Source organism: Squalius cephalus, assembly GCF_949319135.1.
Source record: "Squalius cephalus genome assembly, chromosome: 9".
Taxonomy (NCBI): Eukaryota; Metazoa; Chordata; class Actinopteri; order Cypriniformes; family Leuciscidae; genus Squalius; species Squalius cephalus.
This window is the reverse complement of record NC_137130.1, coordinates 12,860,175-12,886,254: the sequence shown is the minus strand read 5'-3', so window position 1 is coordinate 12,886,254 and position 26,080 is coordinate 12,860,175. Positions and strand designations below refer to the sequence as shown.

Genomic DNA, 26,080 nt, shown 5'->3' with positions numbered 1-26,080 from the left:
TCCTAGAATGTAAAAAAACTAAAAACTAAAATGTGGCTATACTTTATACTGAAACTTTCTAATGTACACATTTCTTGTTGCTTTTTTAAAGTTTGATTAAACGGCAGTAACATCCTGAGAGAATGCATGAAAAACTTCTGTCTTAATACTTTATTGAACATTTTAAGACCGAAAAAGTTTACAATAAAAGCATATTTTTAGGAAGCACTTCTATAGAAATGAAAAATTTAATTTGTTGAAAACATTTAAGTGGACTAAGCCTAAAGGTTTTGAACAAACAAGAGGCAAACACAACAAATATTTACAAATACATATAAATACATTATAATTTAAAGACACCTCTCACATAGACATGTCAGAGTCTGATCACCACATTATTTCATCCATTCAAGCCATCCTTGAAATGAAGCTGAAATCACTTTGGTGAATCTCTGGAATGTCTTATAAACCAATTCTGAGAGTAAAAACTTAAATATTTATAAACTTAGTGCACATTCAATATTTCAAGTGTCCCGGTTTGGTTCCAGTGTAGTTGCTTGAAACCTACAGTGCAGCTACATTTTATAGACCTGGTTGTGCATAGATGTCTCACTGACAGATAGACTGGGCCAGCACAATCCGTCTTGCTAAACAGAGCCTCGCCAGACCGCTGGTTTACTGTCTGGCATCCAGCGGCTGAAGGAGTGTACGCTCTTGAGCCTTGGTTAGCTGAACAAGGCAGCATCAGTATTTGAGAGCAGGATCAGTCCACATCCTGTTCTACACACTACCAGATAGTCGCCTTTACTTGTGTTGTCATTCAAAATCGTCCTCGTATTCATATTCATCCAGGTCCAGGTTACTGTGAGGGTTGGGAATCTCAAAGAGATGTCTCTTCTCGTTCCGAAGGTCAAAAGCACATGTAATGTGATCAACTGGGTCCAGAGCATTGTCATAGCTAAAAAACAAAAAACAAAATTGTGTTACAAAATATCATAATGCAGTGATTCATCTCAGACCTGGCCTGTTTGGTTCAATACTTATGGAGAAAATAGAAAATTTTTTTTTTTACAACCAACTAAATGGCAAATGGATAAGGAACTGACGTGAAAAGACACCTGACAATACTGAAGAGAGTTTGTTGGAAATTTTAGCATGTAAAACATACTTTAGTCCGATATCTGATGAGCAAAACGTGAAGGAACCCACGACGGAACAGAACATGGAAGGAACCTCAACCTGCACCTACAGTGTCTTACCTGTTTCAACTCTACTCATCCTGCCATTAGAAGTCTGTGCTGATCCTAAAATCATCACACAAAACCTCATCAGCCCTCCGATCACTGACTCTGTGCAGTGACATTGCAGCAAATGACACAAGTGGATTGATGTTATTAAACTGCTGCATGAGGTGAAGGACTGAGTCTAGACGTGCAGCTTAGAGGTTGTTTCCAGCAGAAGTTGAGTGCTGTTCGTTCGATGTAGCTGCGCACTGATAAAAATGTGGTCTGTGGGTATAAGAAACATTCTTACCCATCGTTATACTGCTCGTTCGCAGTTTCCTCAGCCACCAAGTTATCATACTCCTCTGCAGCATATCTCTCCCAGTCAGAAATCTCCTGTCCCATTGTCTCAGCATCCTATAAAATTACATACAAAGAACACCAATATTATTACAGCATCTAAATGACCACAACAGCAATAAAATGATATAAATAATCTGTTGTTCATTACCCTTGCAGCCATTAAGGGATCCCTCTGTTCATGGTCTAGGTACTTCTCAATGTTGAAGAACGTGTCAAAGAAAATATGGGAAAGCTTACATCTCTTCAAGTCCCTGAGAGTGATCTTTCCTAACAAAAATAAGAGCACATGGTTTAAGACGCTGCAAGAGATTTCACTGTTTTGCTTACTTTTGCTAGGAGGATGTGATCTAATTCAGTATGATGGCAGATGAGCATGCAAAGGATAAAATACCAAGGAAGTTTGATCCAAGAAAAAGTTATTCATCTCTTCGAATAATACCTGGGAGTTCTGGCTTGACCATATCTAACATTTGGCACAGGCAGTCCTCAAAAGGCAGTGGTTCAATGGCCAAAGCCTCAAGCTTCTGACACTGTTCCTGGTAGAAGTACTGAAGCTCATACATGGACAGAACTCCATCCCCATCCAGATCCATACAGCGAAACCAGTACTCTATGCTACACAAGCAACAAAGAAAGAATTGACTAATTAATGATCAAGGCAGTTGTTAGTTGCAGCCCTACCATTTTGATAAAAACTCACTAAACCATATACGAAATCTACAAGCAATAAAAAAATTAAGGAAAAAAAGATTGAGGACATTATTTTCAACTACCTGGTCTCAGTCTTTTTGTCCTCCTCAGATATGAGGAACCATACGAAGTCAGCATAGTTTAGCTTGGCCTCTTTATGAACCTTTCTGTCCCTGAGCATCAGAGAATAATTAAACCACAGCACTCATAAAATCTATAACAATATGATACATTACACGCACTCTTTCAAAAAATTGGAGGGAATAAAAAAAGAAAGTCTGTAAAATGAAAGATGGTACCTGGATATAGCTCCAGAGAATAGTCTCTCAATCATTCGGTGGGAAATGGCTGTCAGAGAGAGCAGAAAAATCACATCACAGTCTTATCCTTTATGCTTAAATAGGGTAATAATTCGCTGTCAAAGGTTGTAAATATTGTAAATTGCAACAGCAAGACACAGTGATTTAATATCCTTATTTAATCATTTTAAAGACACAGCGATGCCTGAAAGGAGATAAAATTATTAGAGTGCCAGACATGCCGTCATGGTAGAGGAAATTGATGTTAAAATTTCAGCGCACTTCATTCAATTTACTAAGCCCATAGTGCAGCAAACAGAAACACATGCAGTCGAGTGCTGCTGGAGGGGATGGATATTTAAAGTCACCTCCAGCAATAAGCAGCCAATCGTTAAACAGCATGTCAGAAAAGTGAAACGGCCCTCAAACCGCAGCGGGTGGACGGGTACCTTGATCGTTGTGTCGCGTCAGGTCTCTCTGGTCTATGTACAAGTCGTGATCTGTGTCCAGCTCCCAGAACTTACAGTAGATGACATAAAAATGTTCATAGGAGAAGAACTCTGTCAACTGGTTAATCTCTTCCTCCTCTTCCAGTAATGCCACATTCTGTTGGGAAACATTTTTACCATTACACAACGGAAAAACTTAGTCACATTAGAGATGTGACGGTGATAATATTCTCCCACCGGTTAATCGACTTGTGACAACACCGGTATTACCGGTATCATCGTGGGGGTGGGGGGTGTTAGAGTGATGTTTTTTTTTTTTTTTTTACATGGCGTCAATTCATCATTCGTATTGAGTTTGATTGACATGCGATCTGACCAATCAAATTCCACAATTTTTGTGCGACAAACTTCGGTGGATTTGAACTTGGCTTTAACTGAGGCAATCTGTCACGACACATTAAAGAGCCAAAAAACGGTAGGCCTATTTTATTTTTGTTTGACTGACCAAATTTGAAAGTTGAGACTTTGTTTCATATTAAATATTACCTGCTCGGTCCTGTCTTTCAGCGCGTTGTCCGTGTCCTCTATTTTTCACTGCTTAAGATTATGTTGAGAACAATAACGCCCTATTTGAGTGTATAGGGCGCGATTTCGGATCCAACCACAGTGTTTGAATGGTGGGTTCGTTATTATTCATGAAAAACGCATGTTATTATTTCAGCACTTCGCGAATGGACAGTGACTCTTAAGTATCACGAATGCGTTCTCGCGCATTCATGTTAAGTGCATTTTTTGGAAACGCGCGTGGAACTGCGGCGTGTGACGAGCGTAACCTTGCACATAGAGAACGCTCTTAAGATCCAAGATACATCGTTATCGGGAAACCCGGCCCTGGTCTCCGCACTAGCCTAACTGAAAACTATGAAAGCCGTGTGGCCAACCGGTAAAAAAAAAAAACTAAAAGAAAAAAATACATTAAAGAAACTATTCCCTCTGATTTTGTTTCATTAATAAATTTTGACTAATCGCAGCAGTCTCACATTCGTTTAGAGCTCGTGTGAATTGCACGTATAAAATGAAGTTAACGAACAACCTCGTTCCATCAGGAAACGCCACATGAATTTCACTGCGCTTTATGAAGAGTTTTTATTTTGCGTGAAGAAGCCGTTCGCCGGAGATGTGTTAAAAGATTCATTCATGCACACAAGAGAGTGTATTCATGATTATTAGGCTACCGGTATACTAATTCTCCTGGCGCCGGGTCTGAGTGAGTAATTTACTCTCTTACCTTTGTTCTTTGATTAACATTAATGACACTCCATCTGACACGCGTCCCATTTTCTCACAAATCTCTACATTCATTTATGATATTATTTAAATCATTTGCTCTTATGAGAACACTCGACAAAACGGACATTTTGGCATAATTTGTGTGTGTTATGTTTTGTTCAAGGCCGAAAAGAGAACTCGATACTGACGCGCGTCTTTTCCGTGTGTGCGTGTGTGTGTAATAGGCAGGACTTACAGCGCGGTCTCTTGTTTTGTTGCGCTTGAATGGTTGAGCGTGATCATACAACGCTAGTCAACTGGTGACAGAAAATACGGATACTGCGTAATTGCTTTAAAAAAAATTTTTTTTTTTTTTTTTGCGGTGCTGCGGTGGGCAAGTGATGCAACCGGTGTTGCGACTGAACACCGTGTAACACCGGTAACACCGACTATCGCGCCAAGCCTAAGTCACATAAATTATAGGTAGGTTTTAGAAAAATCAAATCAGCACTATAAATTCCATTCACATATTGCATTCAAAATTAAACCTAGGGGCTTCCACCAGATAGCCTTAAAAAGCAGCGTGAGAGTTAAATCTATTACTATTGAAAGTAATTAACTGTTAACAAAATCATATTTAAAATCTACAATAACAACAACAATAATATATAAATCAGCCATTAATCTAAAATAATATTAATGTGGGCTAGGTTTAAATTTTTTTATTTTAAAACGCTATATATTGAGCAAACACTATCTTTTTGCGTATTTTCTGTTTATTTTAGTTACAATTATATCTATCAGTTAGTATGACAATTAACTGTCAAATGTTCATTACAGGCCTAGATAGACTCGCAACATATTTACCTGTAAAAAAGTACTTCGCCTGAGTTCTGGACATGTTATTTTTCCAGTCCATGAGCGGTTTACATTATAAAATATCCTTTGGACTACCTGTTGGCAGAAGAAGCACTTTGCTGAACATCAGGCTCATTGAGTCATCTGTCAACTGTCCAATCTTATGGTGTACCAAAACAATAACTGTGTAAATAGTCAGTTCATGTTATTTCAGTTAATGGTGCAAATCTATGTTTCATATACAAAAAGCAAAATACTACTACCAGCTGACTGGTTACTAGAAAAATACTGGAAGAATTCCTTACAGTTGTAATGTAGCGTGAGTGAAAATCTGAAGCCTCCTTTAGAAATGCCAGACCTGTATGTGAATCCACCACATCCTTAAAAAAAGAAAAAGAAAAAAAAAGAAGCATAAAAATGATTCATACACCAATATAACATCAAAGTCAGCATATAATAACTGACACTGCCTTACAGAAAAAAAAAAGCCCAATGTTAAATCCATTTGTGCGCGAAGAGGCTCTGGATTAGATTAGAGAAAAGGCGAATCATTCTGTCCACTTGCAGAGGATAATGTTTTGGTACAAGACGTGTGGAAATGTTAAAGGTATTAAACCTCTAAGAACAAAGGGCTGATTTTAAGGCCTCAGTTGCAGTCTCTGCATATATATATATATGGCCCACTAACTTTTCCTATCAAGTGCATTCATCAGCAGAGAAGCAAAGATTTTTCTCATGCATGTTTCACAATCAAATATTGGTATACATGCGTAAAAGGTGATAAATTGCGACAACTTATTTTGGGGGAGGTGCGAGACTCTTTGACCCTTCCCCATGTGAAATTAAACAATAGAAAAACACATAAATCACTTCTGTAAAGGAGCAGACGGGAACAGGCCAATCTACTCCATAGCAATACTTTTTTCATTCATCAAAACGGTCAAAGCAATTGCTAAAGCTACACAATACAAATTAAAGCGCAGACGCCAGAATAGATCTCTTCCACTGTGCACGGCCAATCCCGCCATTGAATATAAATGATATGTCCATCACTGAACTCAAAGAATGCACTTCTGCGCACAATTATTTTAGAACATTTAGCGCCACATTTGGAATTTTGCAAGTACATAAAAACAAGCAACGAGAGCAAATAACATGAAACCGAAATATCGATGCTCAGCGTGTTTTGACTTGTGTTCTCAGTGGTAGGTCCAGCACTCTGTACCTGCAGGAATGGAATAAAGTCCTCTTGTTCCAAATAATTGCAGCCAGGCTTGGCCAGAAGGTGAAGAAATTTGGATGCGTCATCATGACAGGTCTGAAGCACTCTGTGGAGAGGAAACAGATGGTTTCAGGCTCCATCTCACCCTTTCAAAGAGCAATATGGTCTCCAAAACCCTTCACTTTAAATATGTGGCTTCGGATTAATGGAATCTACAAATGAGGCTCCGGAAATCACGCTCAGCCAGTTCTGATGTACAATGGAGGAATAATCATAAAACAAGTTTTTTTTTTCTTTTTTTACCTTTACAGACTCAGGGACACCCCCCACCCAGATGCTCAGTCAAACCAAGTACTCTAACAATCACTAATGATCTCATTAAAAACATACAAATATTTACATAAATGTGCTACATTAATGATATATTATAGAAGGTATTTCTATATTATATATTATAAATTACATATTTTAAGGAAAATCCAAGGAATTTCATATATCCGTTCATTGAACCCCTGCAGGATTTTCATAGATCCTGAGTTGAAAACTTGAATGAGTGTATACAAGACAGTCCCCTCCCCTTCTCCAAAAGCAAAACAAAACCACAAACCTCTGCAGGGACACCTAAAATAAACTGCAGTACCATTCCAAAATTGTACACAGAGAGCTCACATCACTTCAGCCCTTGATAAAAGGACATTCACGCACTTGTGTAGCCACTGACCACTATAGACATTAATGTGAAAGGGCACTGTAAAGAGAACTATTGTCTTACTTTCGCCACATTGCCACAAACTTGTGAACGGACACATATCCCCTCCTGTCTCCTCCAGCAGCATGGAACAATGGAGCTTTCCAATAGAGTGGGCACTCACAGGCCTGCAAAGAGACAATAGGGTCACACAGAAATAGACCTCAGGGTGACAAAATAGGTCAAGATGTCATGCACTTCAAAACAAACATTATATTTCTATCTAATTAATTAAGTGCCAAACAAACTGTCAAGTTTTGAGATTGGAAAGTTACAGAAGAGGAATTTCTGCAACACTATAATCATTCTCTTTTAAACAAGCAATTGAGCACAATCAGAAGTTTCTTCTAAGTGCTTGAACACTATGACTAGATCTTTCACATATGCAAATACAAATTGGGCTAATTAGCAAAGATTATGTTTATAAATCATTCTGTTTAAATTTCTGAACCCTGTCGTTTACCTAGACGGCTTCTCCTCAGGATAAATCATTTGACACATAACACTGGTGATATTTCTCCACTGTCTACAGCAGTGTTACTCATTGCGCGGCTCGCGAGCCTCATGCGGCTCGCCAAGCTTTAATTTGTGGCTCGCATGGCGGTACGTTGATTATGATAATGCATTCACTAGAGATATTTCATAAAACCATTAATAACAAGTAGGGCTTTAACATAACCCCTTAAAAACTAAAAGTGTCAGCTCTATTACAAATAATTTCGATCGGATTGAAAGGGGTGGTTTATCGAGAGAACGTGAAAAAACTTGATCGACTGAAAACCGAAACTGAAAGGACGACGTATGACGCGCTGAACGAGCTGTTCTCCTGATGAATAAAGTGTCACATAAATGAGTGTCCTGTCATTCTATAATTCTCCTTTTACTCAGCATCTGTGAAGTGAAGCAGGACAACGGCTCACCAGTCCTTGTTTCAGAATATCATAGGCCTACAGACGACTTTGGGCATTTTTACTGCGTGATAAATACAAACAGCACGGCACAACGGTTCATATGTTCATATTCCGATTTGAATCTTTTGACTTATAAACACGCACATCAACCCGATCATGTATCACATCACGATGTTTAGCGTTCATGTAAACTACAATACATTCAGATTCATCAATCGGAATGAATTCAGTCCGACTGAAACAAAAGTTGTGCATGTAAATATCCAGTCTCTGCAGAGATGCCAGTTATATGGCGGTCTTTCCAGCTCTTAACGCTGCATGTGCTCTTGGTTGGTTAGATAGGCCTACAAGATGGGCTAATGTAGAAAAAAATAACTTAAGGTCATTCTGGGATGAATATTTTCTGGAAATCCCTTTTTTTGTTTTCATTAAAGGAAATCATCTTGTCTCAGTTACAAATTTGACTGATAAATCATAATAATGTTTTTTTTTTTTCACCCTTTTGTATTTATTGCATTGCATATTGTATTGTTCAGGGGTGACAGATTGATAGGCAGACATGGTATTTATGACTGGATGTAACTTTTTATACTTTGCGGTAAAATGGCTCTCCTACTGACTTTGTCCTATCAGTGTGGCTCGCATGAAAAATATAGTGAAGACCACTGGTCTACAGGAAAATTAAAACCTTCCAACTTGTAAACAGTTATAAGTTAGTTAGACAAATGAACAATTTGCCGAGCAGGTAAAGGTGGCACGTTACAATACACACTTACCTTGGCGACTAGCCCCATGTCTTTAATAGTGACTCTTTCATCAGGAAATTGAGAAAATATTTGTTCTATCTTGGAAATGAGATTGTCTATGTTGACGTTGGCCTGGGGCTGCCCTCGAGGGAAGTAGAACTTTGGAATGCTTTCACTTAAAGCTGGTGTAACGGGCTCCTCTTTCTTAGCCTGCGCCTGCTGAAACAGACAGAAATAATAACCATTAGCCAATATAGCCACAAGACTCATCGTGGGAGAGATGTATGGTTGCTCTGAAAATGGCACCTCAATCAGCATTTCACAGTGATGGGTTTAATTTAGTCGCATTACTTGCCAGTATGCGTAAAACACAATTCAAAAGAATTTTGACAGATGCACACCACGCAAATGACTGAGGAGGCTTGCAATATTTTTTGGGATACCTGTTCCACATGATGCAGTACCCAAGACAAGAAGGATAAGAACGTGTCGTGGATAATTAATTGAAACATTAGACGTGATTAATGGCTTCAATTGATCTTATTTAATACACTAATATATCACACTTTCCACCTGTTTACAGAAAAAAGGCATAGGACATAATTGCTTTTGTAGTAATTAAGAACAACTATGACTTTTGTCTGGGTCTGGATGAACTTGAAATAAGAAAACTTTCTGCAGAGTGACACCCCGTGCTAACCTGTTATCCGTTGTCAATTATTTGCTGGAATGTTCAGAAAGAACAGTTTTAAAGTTAGGGTTAGCACATTAGGGTAAGGGTAGGGTAGGGTAAACATAACTGTTTGAAACATTAACTTGGTAGGACAGCATCAGAAAAAAACTATTGGATTGGTTTTACATTTTGTAATCAAGCATTTAAAGGAGAACTTGGCAACTTTTTTAACTTAATAAAACTGTCTAGAATTCATTTGGATGGTTAAACAACCTGTTCTGGTGATATTGGTGACTTTCCCCGCTCCCCCCAGCGTTCCCAGGCGGAAAACCAACCTTGCAACTTGGGGACTACCGTCCCGGCAAGATAAAAATTGGAAGTCTCATGAGAAGCGAGAACGAGAACGAGAACGAGCGCGAAATACGAATTGCTTTACGGCAATTCGACAAACACACACGCATGTATGATGTATTACCACAGCTGTAGGGGGAGCTCGCGGGGAAAACATGCGACAACAAAAGGAAAAATCAGCGAAGAAAGTAACTAGAGTTCGCTAGAGTTGCCGAGTTCTCCTTTAATTACACTGACTAAAAAAATAATAAATCTAAAAGTTTATAAAACAAGGAGGAACAAATCAGAGATAAATGTTGGTATTTGCTTGACAAAGCCATGCCTGGCTGAAACATTCAAGTAGTCTAAAAAAAAACTTGAAATTTGTAGAACAGGCTGAATGACTGCACAGTTGGGTGGTAGTTTGAAAGCTCCAAGTAGAGTTACATTTAAAAAAATTGTGGGGGACTTTGGACAAAGACATCCTACTGTTGTTGTGTACATACACTTTTCTCAATGACAAAACGTCCTTCATGCCCAAATGTTTTGTGAACACTTGTGGTTAAATTAAATTCCTCATATTACTGATTTTCCAAAGGCTCAGCTTCCCACAGTAACTTAAAACCTCAACTATTTGAGTGTCAAGCTGCAGCTGTGAAGATCTTGACCCCCTAGAACTTCCACAGAGGGGAAAAAACTCCATCAAAGCCCACTCTCTGGAATAAGCAACATTACACAGAATAAACGATTTAGCATTTCTGTATTAGACAAACACATGTAAATGTAGACTTCAGACAATTTGACCCTTTCTGTACAGCAGTTTTATACTGAGGGATGCAAATATTTTGTACATCAAGGCAATGATTTAGGTGACAATATTTGGTTCTTGTGAGATGTAAGCTGATGATCTTTTTGGATCACAATATTTTTAATATGCTACTCCTTCCAAATCCACTGTCAACCTCTCAGTCCACAAAGCTTCATATTAAATTTTATTTATTTCACTAACTTGGCATGACATTAAATGTAGTAATTAAATTATTAAATAAGCAGGACCTGGAGTGTGCTGCATACACAAATGCATTTCATGCTATAGAAAGCAACAGTGAACACCCACTAATTTAGTAGCCTTGGTTCCCAAGATATTTTAAACAATTATTTACTTCACTCAGATTTCAAAAACTTATACCGGATATATGACGGTAATTCAGGGATCCTACACATTTTATTTAAAAATTCTATACTTTTCCAGACTCAAACTTCCAAACCTATCTGCCATCTGTCTCCTTTTTTCATTGGTTTTCACAAAGTGTTAACATGCCATTACATGATGAGAAGAACCTAAAACGCTTTATAACCTGCATATATTCACCTCTGACACATCAGCTGAATACTGTAAATGTGGTTTGATGTGGCACAATCACCAAACAGTAAACAGTAAATCACAGTCTGATTTAAATGATCATTTTTTCCTTTGTCTTTTGATGGTTTGAGTGGCGCACACACACACACACAATCTTTTAGTGCACTTCAAAGAGACTCGCTTATGGTAAAGACAAACAGTTTTGCGTAATGAAAATGTGCGCCTTGAATTCATTCAGTCATGTTCGACAATCACTAAACGATCATTAAACTTGCGCCATGAAAACACCCTGCTTGTAAGACAAATTTTTTTTTTTTTTTAGAAAATCTTAATTTTATATTTTAGAAAACTGAATGGGGTTATAGTCTTGAAACAAAAATATTTTACTCTGTTGTCTTTTTTCCATACTTATCCAGACCTGGAAATTACTCAAATTAAATTCCATCCATACTTTTCCGAACTGCGTAGGTGGGAATCCTAATCATTTTAAACAAAACAAAAAAGTATTTGAAAACCAAAACAAGACAAATTTTACAAGACCCTGTAATTGAATTATTTTCAATTACGGTAGCCTACTCATTCCAAGAATTATTGTGAATGATGCATTTGAAACAAAAAATACATTGTATAATCATCAAGCATACAATTGTTTTAATCCAATAAATATACATTTTTCATTTTATATATACATTTTTTACAATTATAAATTTGATGCCAAAGAATACAGCTTTTTGTGGTTTAATAAATCATAAGTCCATATCGCAGCTTCAATTGTTATCAACCGGGCAGCTTACTTCATGCACTATATATGGAGCAATAAAAACAGCACATGGACACAGCCGTGTTTCTTCTCAGTAAACAACACCTTCAGGAACTGCTTACATGTCTAAAAAAATTTGATGACTTAATAATCTTGGGTGTCATGTAGTAATCCTGACTGTTTACTTCTTGCTTTAGTCTCTTGCGATCTCATTCTAGAGACATCCACACCGTATGTTCAGCAGTAAACCACTGTCACTAATCAGTAAAAGCAGTGACAACTTATATGCAACAAACTAAGCTTTTGCTTTTAAAAACATTAACTTATAGTACCCTACATGGAAGTTTGGAAGCTTAACGCATTTAGAAAGTCTCTCTCTGATGTGGCATGCAGGGGATTCTGCTCAGTGTAATCCACTGTGAGAGATGAATGCATTTTATCTAGCCTTCTCCAGTCAGTGACAGCCATGTCTATAAAAGGGAATGACCATCATCAACTCTAGCACAGGGCAGACAGAGCCTCTTGCTCATTCTTAAACATTTGGATGCTCTAAAAACACTGATAATCCTCTGGTCCAAGTTATTTTATAAATGCAAAACATTTTGTTTTGCAAAATGAAATTGCTATAAATACACACCTAAGGAACGCAAACATCAGATCACATCGTCACTGAGACTGACAGCCAGCAATAAGCAAACAAAAGCTTTGATGGTTTCACACAGAACATATAAGACAACCTGCCTGTCCTTGCTGGAAGGCTTTGAGCCTCTTCTTAAAGCGAGAGGGCAGCACAAAGTCGCAGCCGCGAGCCAGCAGTGCCAACTCCTTCCTCAGGTCAGGGTCCTGTCGTAAAGAGATCTCCTTCATTCTCATGCTGCTGTCAGCTAATGGAGCCAGTGTGGCAGACAGTACGCACTCTGGGGTCAGGATAATCTTGCTCAGTGACTATCCCGCCACAGGACACTCCTCTGCCTGTCTTTATCAAAGCACCAGCTGCTCTCCTCAGCCGTGCAGTAGCCTGAATCACAGCCCTGCCTGTTGCTCCACACATCCAATAGTGGCTGGTAGAGGTCACAGTCCTATCCTGAAAAGTCAGATAGGACGAGAGTGTTTGTGTGAGAGCAGTGGAGTTGGGGGGTGTGGAGATGGATCTGCCCTTTTCAGTGAGCATTCCACAGCTCTCATAGAGGTTATGTAAAGACACAAACCTGTTCACTTGGAACCCAGTGATTGCAGGAGATCCAGCAGCTACCAAGAACAATACTGATAACTGCAATTGGATGCAACATTATGATAGATCAGCATACTTCACATTTATAAAAGCAAACTAAAGATGTGCAATTTGGGATGCGAATTCTTTTAACAACATACTGACCATTATTAATCAGCTATTAAAAAGATAGTTAATCCAAAAATAAGAATTGTGTCATAAATTGACTCACTCATTTTGTTTCAAAGTGGTGTTACTTCTTTTTTGTGTACCGCAGAAAGTCTGGAACCACAATTCTTGGGTGAACCATCCCTTTAACTGTTAAGCCTTAAATCAAACGCATGATTCATGACATGACATTAGCTAAACATGTTTTTAAAAAAAGGGCAACATGTCCTTCGTCCTCAGCCTACATACTGTTGTGTGATCTCAGACAGCTTCCTTGAAACATGGCTGAAATGCGGGGCTGCCGGCCTAGATTCTTATTTTGCACGTCTTGTGGATGTTAGTGGTACTGCATTGTAATTTAGCAGGGTTTTTAAATGAATTTTTTTATTTATATTCCAGGTCACGCAAACAAAACTTTGCCCCGGCAAGCTAATTTAATTCAATGCATTGCATGTTTGGTGCTTTTAAGAGCTGAATGCACTTCGCAACTAAAACGTGCAACATCAACCAATCATCTGTGTGGGGTGGCTAAGACAGTGTAGGATTTTAGAGGAAAAGCACAGATTAAAAACTAATTAAAGACAACTATGGACCCATTCTGAATCTAAATACTATATAGAGCAGGGGTCAACAACCTTTTTGTCATGAAGTGCCATTTTTAAGTTTCTGAGTTTATCACTGTGCCATAACCCCACCCCAATATGTATAAATAAATACACACACATATTTTAAATATAATAATGGCTAACATAGAAATAGTGCAGAACCTTATATAAGCCTATTTCTAAAGCATTTTACTTCAGCTAGGGTAAGTGTACCCATTAAGCCCATGTACCCTTTAAGCCCACTTTATGTGTTTCAGGATGAGATGCCGAACTTTGTTTAACTTGAGGAAGTTAGTGCAACGGCTTCCTGAAGGATGCTCAGCTAATTCTCTGGGACGATGCGTGCTGCAGTAGCGCTGTCATATCTGGGTACCGCGGGAGCCGTTAAAAAAACGCTCACACGTTTAGTTTTTACTATTTTAGGAGGAGTAAAATTTACATTTGTGGCTTCAACAACCAGATGCACTTTGTCCAGTTTCATCTGGAATGCGAGAAAATGTCCTCTCTTTCGGACTTTTCGTGATTGGATAGCTATCCGATCAGAAAAAAAAAAAAAAACACATGAAGTGCAGGTAAACATGAAGGGTGTTACCATGATGCATCACATTCATTTTGATGTGTGTGGAATGTTTAATAAGGACTCTATACTTAATATCTGAGAAATGTATCATGTATAGCATGTACAGCTAATGGTTTGTCAGAGCTGCGCGCTTTGACTAGCGCGGTTTAATTCTCACATTCACTTTAATAGTATGTACAGTATAACTCCTACCGGAATGATTATAAATTCCCTAAATTCAACATGAGAGATTTTCTTCACACACAGTATGAGTTGCAGTCTGACACAGTTTCCCACCCCTTTTGATTGACAGGATATAATCGGCCCTGATAATCGACTGTTTTTAAACAATTAAAATAATATTTCACTCTCTTGCTTAGAGGTGATTAGGAACAATATATAGCTTTACAAATATAGCATTCCTGTGTGAAATAAATAACAAAAGAAACAAAACTTTATCAACAGAATGTAATCAAATGTAAAAACACTGCATAGTCTTCACTGTATAAATTAAATATAGATTAATCCTAGTAAATCTACTAAATAGCAATTAGTGATGTTCTCTTTGTCTTTTCTTGTTTGATTAACATTAATGACACAGACAATAGGAATATTAGGCTGCTGTCACTTTAATACTGATTGCATGGTTCAAATACACATGCGATTATTTCCCAACTGTTTGTGTTCACTTAAGACATAACGGACAATGTTTAATTCTCACCAAACTGGGGATTTTGACGTATCGATGTGTTTTTAACCAGTTAGGGGCAAAACCAAAGCTCAAAGTTTACTTTGCTTGTCCATGTTCCACAGAAAGCCGCTTGAAGAACAGTAACTTTTGCAACTTAATGTAGTTTTAATAATTAATTATTATTGGGGCCATCCTTAAAAATATTCTTGTTTGCCGTAACCCGACCGACCCAGTCAATTTAGGTCCGACCCAATTATTTATTTTTTTCCCCTTTTAGTCCGACCGACTTGCCGATTGTAAACTTGCGTTAAGACCGACCGATTTTTTTTTTACTCTTCAAACAACTAATACAAATGCAATAAAATGATATTAATTATATTTTATTGTGAATAAATAGGCCTACATATAGGCTACAAACGTAGGCTACAAACGTAGGCTACGCTCTTTCTTTTAAATAAAAACCCGTGGCGTCATCTATGATTATAAGGGCTGTGTAGGCTGTAGGCCTATGCGAAATGAAAGCGAAATCGCGACACTCAGATCCACGAAAAATATGTTTTAGTAGGCCAATTCTATGAATTACACTGCGCAAACCAAAAGTAGGCTATTATACCCACCGGATGAAGAGGGATTGGCTCTCCACAGAACATAATTTATAGCCTATTCATTTTATTTTATTTTTCGTGTTCGCATTTATGAGGAAGAAACAATGTTACGGACGTGACCGCTCTGAAAGCGGCAATTAAAACTTCACAGAGATCTCAAACAGGCATTTAAAACACCAAATATTAAGAATGGGCATATCAAGCAAAATAAAATTCGATGATTGATCGAAAATTGTATCTCTCCCCCCACATGCTCACCGGCAACGCTCCGACAGTAAATTTCTCTGTAGGCTACTGTCTAATAGGCCTGTGTTGTAGCCCACAGTCATTAAAAAACGATTTAGTTTCATATTCATGTTTAAATAAAATAATATTTATTTTTTAAATTTCATGTTGATTATATGAAAAGTGAATAGCATGAATAAGATAAGATGATCCCGAAAATATCGGAAGACAAATGGAGTAGGCAGACATGATTTTAACCACTTCATTAAGTTTGTTTTTGTAGAAAGTCTGTCTTTAAAGTGAATTTCGTTTTGTATTAATTGTATCTTAATTTTGATCAATGTTTCATCAACCAATTTCATGTATTTAATAAATAAGAGGTAGGCTAAATAAGGCAATATAATCAGGACACGGAGTCGCCGGCGCGTGAACTGGAGCTGGTCTCTTAAATGAACCGAAACTCAGCGTATAAGCTACTTGCCTCACAGACCTGAGACATATATATAGGCCTATATATAAAAAAGCATGAAATGTACACTTTTAAACAAAACAATTCAAAACGAAAGAAAACAGACTGCTCTCTGCTTATGTAATGAAATGTGCATTTCTCTCTGGCGCGTTCACTAGGCTACTGCGAAGATCGCGTCAGCATCGTCAACTTCATCTTTGACACAGAAAACACTTGTTTATTAATAAACAATTGAAATGTCTCCTTGATATATTTGACATACTAATAATCATCACTTTTCCCAATTCTGACAGCTTAGGTGCGTTATTGGCAGCGCTCCCGTTAGGCTACATGAATAGGCCTATAATATTACCGCTATAATATTATTCTTTGGTGTTCAGTTTATACAGGTTTTCTAATTGTTATTTAATATATATATATAGCACGAAGTTCTGGAAAACTGTCAGTGAAGTCCCGATATGCAAATTTGACCAAAATTGTACTTTTTTTTTTTTACATCGAATCTCGAAAAAAAAAAAATAGACCGACCAACCGACCTTTTTTTTTTTTTTTTTTGCTGTTACGGCAAACCAAGATATTTTTAAGGATGGCCTGATCACGTCCTACAGTTTAGCAAAAAGAGAATAAATCTAGCTGATTAGGACGTTACGTTTGGGCCTTTTTTTTTTTTAGGGAGGAAAGAATGTGCCCCGCTGTGAAGAAAATAAATCACTACACTAGTTTATTGCTATCATTGCTGTAGGGTTGCTGTCATTGCAATGTCTCAAGATCGGCTCTTCTGATTTCATATTTAACAAATAGTTGAATAAATAAGTCTGGTTACCATCTGCATACCCAAGGTCAATTTGATCCTGTATAGCAGAACTGCAGAACGCAAAGCCTAAACTGAACTTAACTAAAAAAAAATTACACAAGTATTACTGCCTATGTTTTGTTTATTTTGCTTTCCAAGGCTACAGCTTCCAGCCATTCTGTGGCTTATTATAGATGACAAGTCTTAGTTAGTAGCACAGTGTGGAAGTACTGAATTCAAAGAATGATGGCTGAAGCAGTTGAGGACTATTAAAAGACCCAACATGCTCTGTTTGGGCAACCCAAGAAACAAATGTATCTTTAGTCCTATAACAAACTTCCGGATTCCGTCCCCAGACTGACTGCAATTACATCAATTCCTTCTAACTGTGTTGATCCAAAGAAACTAAGTCTCTGCGGCTAGGCGTTGTGCATCTGAAAATCCTTTTCTTATGCACATATAGTACTGGAACTAATTGGATTAATAAAAGGAGACTTTAGTGACAACTGATCTGCCATAAAAGTGAGTGAATATGCACTGAAGGCTTGGAGCCAGAGAATCTAACAAACAAAGTGGTGCAAAAATAAAGCCCTGCCTGGCTTAAATAAGTATTTTTAGATGTCAGATCAGAGTCCGCATTCTTCCACTCATTCCAGCATAAACAGTTCCTGTTGTCGTCCAATGGCAGGATACTGCACACATTTGATAAGCCTAATTTTCTCACTGCTTTTATTGTACTTTGCTCATTAGTCTATTAAAGAAATGTGGAAAAACAACAAAGGGGAAAGGGCCAAAGTAAACTCACTGGTGAACTTGTCAATATGTTTGTTTGTCATTTGAGTCTATTGGAAAGTTTTCTCCTAACAGCACTTTCCCCACCATTTGGCTCTGTGTTTGTGCTATACGTAAAACAACTCTCCACTGTCAGAGTAAGCTGGTACAAACAGAACGAGAAAAAGATCTGCCTGAACAAGAGGTGGCAGCTGTCTGTGCAGATAGTGCCAATTTCCAAACAAAGCTCTGTGTCCAGTCAGTAGAGCCAAGTGGTTGAAGAGAGGATGACCAGCAAGGCAAAAGTGGGGAGCGCTAACAAACATGCTACGATTCAAATGCTGGAGGGGAGAAAAATATAAACACTATGTGATAACTGTTCAGATAAGAGTTATAAACTGCTAAGAAAAAAGTCAAACTAAACTTCCAAATAAAAGTCACAAGACTAGGGAAGCACCGATATGAAAATGTTGTACGAAACCAATAACTTATAATTCTTTATATTCAAAAGCCGATAACCGATACGTTGGCCGATAAATCTGAATCCATTTTTTTTATATAATCTTTGAGAGCCTGATTACAAAAACAAGTCTCATCATTAAAAGCCACATCCCAAGCACACAATTATAATGTTCTTATTATAATTTTAAGTAGCCTATATGACGGACTTAAATGTTGCACTTAACAATTTTCCTTTTTTGTGTGATTCCAATCATATTTCAAGCAATTCAAAACCATCATGGTGAACAGTACGCATCTGAAATGTCTCAGCTGAAGGAAATAAACCATTATATATATATATATATATATATATATATATATATATATATATATATATATATATATATATATATATATATATATATATATATATATAAAACTTTAATATATATCGGCCAAATTTTCTTATCGGGCCGATAACGGTAACATTAAAAATTAACACATATCGGCCGAAACCGATGTGGCAGCCGATTTATCATGCATTCCTACACAAGACAAAATATACTAATTAGCCCCGCCTCCACCCACGCCAGCTCATTGATTCACTCGGCCAACTTACTGAGGTAAATGCTGCACAATGGTATCGCTCTTTACAATGTCGGACACATAACAGTAATTAATATGATTGGCCTTTTGCTTGCCTACATTATCAAACAGCTAATAACTTGTTGCTAATGTTACACAAACCATGTTCCCGTTCCCCATCTCAGAGTCAGGCAGCTGCCTTCTAACAATCATCAGAAATGCTTTGAACAACTCAAAACGTCAGTGGAGAAAGGCATATGTGACCCTGGATCAGAAAACCAGTCACAAGTAGCACGGGTATATTTGTGCCAATAGCCAAAAATACATCGTATGGGTCAAAATTATCGATTTTTCTTTTATGCCAAAAATCATTAGGATATTAAGTAAAGATCATGTGCCATGAAGATATTTTGTAAATTTCCTACCATAAATATATAAAACATTTATTTTTGTGAGTGAGTGCAACACAATCGCGAACATAAATGGACAACTTTAAAGGCGATTTTCTCAATGTTTAGATTTTTTTGCACCCTCAGATTCCAGATTTTCAAATAGTTGTATGTTGGCCAAATATTGTCCCATCCTGACAAACCATAGGCTACATCAATGGCAAGCTTATTTATTCTGCTTTCATGTGATGTATACATCTCAATTTTAATTTTTTTTTACCCATGTGACTGGTTTTGTGGTCCAGGGTCACATATAGTTCATCATAACATTGAAATATACATCATACACCCGCTATATTGCTAAATCTACCTGATTTTTCATATCAATAGAAAAATATACCAGGATAACCTGGCTTCTCTCGCCACTCTCCTGGTAGCTCGCTGTTAATGATATGCTAATGCCCGTCTGCACATTGACCTGATTGGTTACAAGGTAGTTTGTGAAGTCAGAAACACCAGTGATTTCAAAACCACGTTTTTGAGACTGGCTGCATCCGAAAACGTAGGCAGTTGACTTGTTGCCTCGCTGCCTTATCAGGCAATGACTTTGTAGGCAGAGTTTGCACATGAAGGTTCCTCACAAAACTGATTTCGGACAGATTTCTGAGGCAGCGTAATGGTTTAATGATCTACAGCAAAATAGAGCGAGCTTTGGTGAAAACTAAGTGAATATTTAATGACTATAATAGTGTTTTCTCGCTATGACATCATAAGTGGAAAACATTGATAAAAAGCCGCAACTTTCAGACGCCAACTTAATTTTTCTAGCTCAACTGTCACAGAATAGAAAGCACAGGATTGTGGGATATCAAAGGCAGCAAAAGATACATCAATGCTGCCTTCAAAAATCGATCAGATGAAGGTATCTCAGGAGACAGGAAGTGAAACTAACATTGCATTCGGACATGTCTTGATGCCTTACGACCTTGGAATGCATCCTCCGAAGGCAGCATTTATCAGTTTTCGGACGCAGCCAATGTCTTTGGTTCACCGCAGTGTTCAGGATAAAATACTTAGCAATGGTGTTGACTTATGAATTTGCACATGGTTTGTCTTAAAGCACATTAAAAACACCACATAGACATATAAACAACATTAAAAGCTTGATTTTCACCACAGGGGGACATTACATACTAAACTGTCTTTTTACGGGCCGTTTACACGACTTTTTATGCATTTTAGGCAAGATTTCTACCTTTGACTTTAACATAAATAAACATATCAGTTAATTATCTTACATTTTTTAGGCAACATGTCTTAATGACCTCTCACCTTGCAAACAGGAGTCAGGCATGGCAGACACCAAATTATTCTGACCATTAACAGCATCTGACGCAGTTTACGCATACTGTATTACACCATGGACAAATATGTAAACTGCCAATGAAGTGTAAGCCAAATTCCCAGTAGTTAATTCCTGCACAGAGGAACCAAGGCTATCTTTACTGGTGTCCTATGTCAACGCCGGAACAGTTGCTCCGATGAGCATCAGAATGACGTTAATTGAATTTTTAACTAATACTATAGAGAATGCGTTTGTATTCTGGAATTCCTTTAGCCTTTCAAAATAGAACATACAGGATCAAAAAATACATTGTGACAAGTTGTGGTCACATGTTGATTGTACCATGCCAGAAACCATAAAATAGCCAACAGTTGTTCCTTCAGCATGAAGGATTACCAAAGCAAGTGAGAATAACTAGACACAGAAATCAAAGCTTCCACACACATCTGCTTAGCATTTCACAATAAAGAATCACACAGGTCAAATAACATCCCTTACTCAATACTCATGATTTACATTCACTGGCAAAAGATGCCTTTCCTCAAAATGCAATACGTGTCATCCTTGAAGAAAGTTTGCAGTTTCTAATTTCACATTTTTCTATATTATCTTCCCTCAAACTTTAAACAAATTTGGTATGTGACTAAAATAAGACTTTTTTTTCTAATACAAACCAGACAAAATGCAGTTTTCCCTGAAATGTGGACACAGCACAACAAGAGTCTTCTTGCATTCCACAGCAGAAGCTAATTTTAACGCAATCTTTTTCATTTCCACAGGTGCATCGATACTACTTATTATAAGTTGTCTTGATATCAGTTTTCTTTTTTTGGGCCAATAAGTGAGGTGTGAATTTAATGACACATTGATCTGATACTGACAACAGGAAGTATCGAGGCATTGCTTTAGTAAAAGATATCCCTGCATAATCCAATTTATGAGCTCTGAAACCCAGCAGCAAAGTCCACCAGAGTCACTGGACAGCACATGATGACAGTCATTACCATTCCAGGGATTGACAGCATTGAGATTCACCCACCTCTGGCCAGGGTTGAACACATGAACAGGATTTCTTCACACACAAAGACATGCAGAGTTCACAGAGCTCATCTGACCTGAGCAGGAGCCCTACATACACTAACCAAGCCATTCAGCATCCTCTTGTGGCTAAACCGGGAAAAAGTTGTTTAACCCTCTCTAAGTTGCTGTTAAAAAAAAAAAACGGACAGCACCATCATAAATGGTAATAGATAATCACCTTGAAATCAACGGTTTCTATGTTAAACTATGTAAAAATGTGTTTGGCAAATGCGTTTTACCACATGAAATGCTAACTATTTGAAAAATAAAATAAACTGTTATGTTTGTATTTGTGATATGAGGGATTGATGGATTTGAGACTGTCCCACGTATGAAAATTGGTAGAATACAAATGTCTTTAGACTGACTGGCCCTGGATACAAAAGGTCTGCAAGGTGATAGATCAAGGGTCATGCTGCATTGTGAAGAGACTGCTGAACACAGGTGCTTTACCTTCTTAGTGCTGACAGAGCGTCGCAGGGCCCTCGCATTCCCTCCAGCTCTGTTATTGCTGCCACTCGCAGATGGCAGCGAGGCGGAAGGAGGGCTGCATGGAGCACCAAGGGTCGCAGTCATTCTGTCCGTCCCATTAATCTTTGATGCAATGTTGTTGTTTTCTGTTAATACCAAAGTGCTTGTGCTCTTAAAATCGATAAGGCTTAGATCTATTTCTTCCCCGGTCTTGATTTTGTTGAGGTAGTCTTTTAGCATCGCCTGTGTACTTGGCTCACTCAACCAAAAGAGGAAGAGCTCGTCGACCTTCATCTTCAGGACAGGCTGAAGCGTTTGTGGTGATGCCATTTCTGGTTCTCTTCATGCAGCCAAGATCCTCTCTCGCTCACACTCTCAAAAAAACTGAAAGATTAAATGACCTAAAGGATAAAGCAGAAAAGACCGTAAAACACCTTTGCCAAACTTAGATGTTTGAAACATGCACTAAGCAATTCACAAATGACTGATATATATATATATATATACACACATACACGTTTATACGTGCGTGTATCTTCAAGTTAAGATATTTATGTAAATGTCAAATAGAACATAAAAAGCACAAACAAATGCTTGCTTATCTTCACTCACTAACGTTACCAAGATGCTTGCATCAAGTTAACGTTACCCTTTACGAAAAGTACTATAGTAAATAAGGTAGTGTCAAATTATTGTTAGTACTCAAACACTGTGGTAACTTGGTATTCGCTTCCAAAGTCAAAAATAACGTTACTAGAAATTCAACTCGATAGCGAATGGGTTTTACAGATTTCGTATTTTACTAAATTATGGTTTTACATAATAAATGCGGTTGCTATGATATTGCGGAGTACACTATGGTTACTAAACATACTAAGTTACCGCGGAGGACAAAACTAGAGAACACGCCAAAATTATCATTTTGTTTTCCTCCCATTTCCACACATAAGCCAGAAGAAAGTGTTTAAACAGAACCATAGCTGATAACGTTATATGACAGAAATAAGCTGGTTTATAACGTTAGCTGTTGCTAGCTGACTCCACGAAGCACATACTTCCAAAGCTAACGGACAACGGGTAAATAATTACATAAACACCGCCAGTATTCCACAACATAGATAAAGAAACGTATATTTAATCGGTAAACAGTACAGATTTAAAGGTAACTAGTTTGCATCACTCTACCTCCTGTTATTAAGATGACTTTTGGTTGTTTTCGTTCATTCAAATAAGGGTACACTTTGAATCAAACTCTCGTTTCCTCAGGTAACCGGGAAAAGTTTATATCGCGAGAGTTGCGTCCATTCGCGAACGAGTCGTTCGTTTGAAGTGGTTCTTTTAAAGAATCAATCGAACCGATTCGCAAGAAGAAAGCGTTCGAATCGTGTGAGTTGCCGTTTGAAAGTAGGATAAAAGAGAGCCTTTCTTAGGAAAAATAAGTCAGACATTGAAGTGAATTGCTGTTTTTGTCACTCTTCTGAGGATGATTTCATTCACTTGTTTTGGCAATGTATCTACACAGAGAAACTTTGGTCAGATTTGATAATGTTTATCCAATCTTATTTTGTAAGTGACTTTTCTTTTTGTTTTAAATATATTTTCTTTGGTTCGTTTGACTACTCAAAAGAGAATATAGGGAAATATTACATTATTAATGTGTGTTTCTTACTTGCTAAATTTCACCACAAAAATGTAGCCTAGCCTACTGCTTCTAAACAATTTTCTCTGTTCAAAGATGATCTAGACACGTATACGGAAACTAATTTTCACTAATGCTCTGGAACTATTTTAATTGATGTATTTAGCTATTGCTCAGCAAATGTTAAAGATTTTTATATGAGGGGAAAATATTTCTGTTCAATGATAGCTAGACTATGATTTTTACTCATATTTCAAATGTGTTTTATTCATCTGATGTGCCACGACCATGTTATTAAATAAACTAAGTTTCTCTTAGAATACTACTTTCACTTGCTTTACTTATTTAATAGCCTATGTGAACATATTCTGTTTAAGAGTAGAATATTATTTAAATATGACGCTTAACAAAAAGGTATCAAAGTGCAGTGGAAATTGCATTAGACTATTGCATTAGTGCCATGCAGTGTCCTGATAAATTAATTCTAATGGCCACAATGTTAGACTGATCAAACTAGTAATATGGAGCCCCCTGTAATGTTCCTGAAATTTACAGTAACACCACATTAGGCATTGCACTTAACAGAAAGAAACTTCTTAGGCCTACATCTAATGATTTCCTTACAGCCATCGCTGTGTATAAATTGTTTAAACAAGACTACTGCTGTAATACCATTATGCTTCGGGAAACACAGAAAACCATATGATCTACAGCACAGTCTGAAATCCTTTAATAGTTATTCCACCCTGTACCTCATGATTTTTAATAAAAGCACAAAAGGACACCCACCCTCTTTATTCAAAAAAACATTTAGATTTGTAATTCACATAATAAATCAATGCTTGGTGGGAAGAACAGATTTCACAAGACACTTCAATTGCTCTCAGATGTTTGGTTTCTTTATTTGAGATCACAATGGGGAATGGGAATGATGATCATGCCTTTGAAAATCCATGGAGATTTTCCTCATGCTATATTGATGTTAACGGTACATATGGAGGAGGAACTTTCATTGCCCAATATAATTTCAAAACGTATAGACAAGCATCATGATCGAGTTGAGTTGAAATTGCACCTGTCTTTTTATGTTTACATTTCAGAAAATAAGTGTCTGATTTAACAATGAATACATGAATAGGGAATTAGTGTATGACCTGCAGAGATCATACTTCACCAGAGCACATACACACAATAATAACTCCATTTAGTCCTAGACCTAGATTGATATATCAGGTATATGCATTAATACACAACCACACACTGTATAAAAAGACTGGGCAAAAGCTTTTAAGTTTGGGGAAACTTTCAGGATTTGGACTTTACAAGCATGTTGCATGCGAACTGCACTAAAAAACATTTTCATTTTGAGTTCACAGAGAAGTTTAATATCTGTTTTATAGCAAGGTACTGAACTGTAAACATAATTGTGCGCATATTCCTATTATTGTTTTATTTAATCGCACTCAAGTACCAAGGTCAAGTAGCAAGTCATCAATATTAATCGAAGAACATTACGGTATTTAAAGCTATTTGTTTGTTGATGTGCTATTAAAAGGCAGATAAGCCAGTTTCCTTTCAAGATAAAAAGGAATTGACGTTACATCATGGCGTGAATTATTTCATGCATTAACTAAATTGCCCCCTAAATGCTTCCTACAAAAATGAGTAACCTATTTTAGAAAAATGTGTTTCATCTATTAATTGACTTGAGATTTCAATCTTGTTTTTTTTTTGTTTTTTTCTCAAACATGAGAAGAAAAGTTGTGCGATTGCCCCCAATGCTGGACAAAGAGCCGTTTCTTTCCCTGACATGCCCGCGTGCCACGTGAATGTGGAAATAGGTTTTGGTTATTTTTGCCAAAGACGTTACAGCATATTCATCCGTGGGTAAAAAAAAAAAAAAAGGTAAAAGAGGCTTGTTGAGCGCCCCAAGGGCCTGGGGACCCGGGCCCCACCTTTGAACATGCATCACATCAGTCTTTCATTTCAGCTCCCAGAATTTCATCATTCATTTCACATTATCTGAAGCTCTCTCATAGGGAGCTTTGCGCGCTGTCGGACGCCTCTGTTACTTCAAGATCTGTTTGAATAATTCAGAAAAAGCAGGAGAAGATTAGAAGGCATTGGATTTGACTGAGTGAAGAATCAGTC

The 26,080-nt window shown here is 37.5% G+C and overlaps 2 protein-coding genes across 6 annotated transcripts in view; both read right to left on the bottom strand.

The window, feature by feature from the left end:
* Positions 1–118: 118 nt before the first annotated feature.
* Positions 119–23,558, bottom strand: ppp2r3b (protein phosphatase 2, regulatory subunit B'', beta). Of its 5 annotated transcripts, XM_079881719.1 has the most exons (15): positions 23,476–23,558; positions 22,273–22,691; positions 8,788–8,976; positions 7,125–7,228; positions 6,356–6,458; positions 5,436–5,510; positions 5,140–5,226; positions 3,004–3,160; positions 2,555–2,603; positions 2,339–2,428; positions 2,005–2,180; positions 1,714–1,832; positions 1,513–1,619; positions 1,239–1,283; positions 862–937 (listed from the first exon to the last, which is right to left on the bottom strand). In XM_079881719.1, the coding sequence occupies exons 2-14, from the start codon at positions 22,618–22,620 to the stop codon at positions 1,265–1,267; spliced, it is 1,623 nt and encodes a 540-aa protein (XP_079737845.1). In that variant the 5' UTR covers positions 22,621–22,691; positions 23,476–23,558; the 3' UTR covers positions 862–937; positions 1,239–1,264. The 5 variants fall into 5 exon arrangements, with proteins under 5 accessions (XP_079737843.1, XP_079737844.1, XP_079737846.1 ...); XM_079881717.1 differs by lacking the exon at positions 1,239–1,283 and having other exon boundaries at positions 119–937; XM_079881718.1 differs by lacking the exon at positions 1,239–1,283 and having other exon boundaries at positions 119–937; positions 8,788–8,973; positions 23,476–23,554.
* A 1,250-nt stretch (positions 23,559–24,808) lies between these two features.
* Positions 24,809–26,080, bottom strand: part of LOC307164681 (uncharacterized protein) — a 54,099-nt gene continuing 52,827 nt past the window's right edge. The window contains exon 8 of the transcript XR_013822317.1: positions 24,809–26,009. The gene's annotated coding sequence lies outside the window, so the exon portion shown is untranslated. The remainder of the gene's footprint in view (positions 26,010–26,080) is intronic.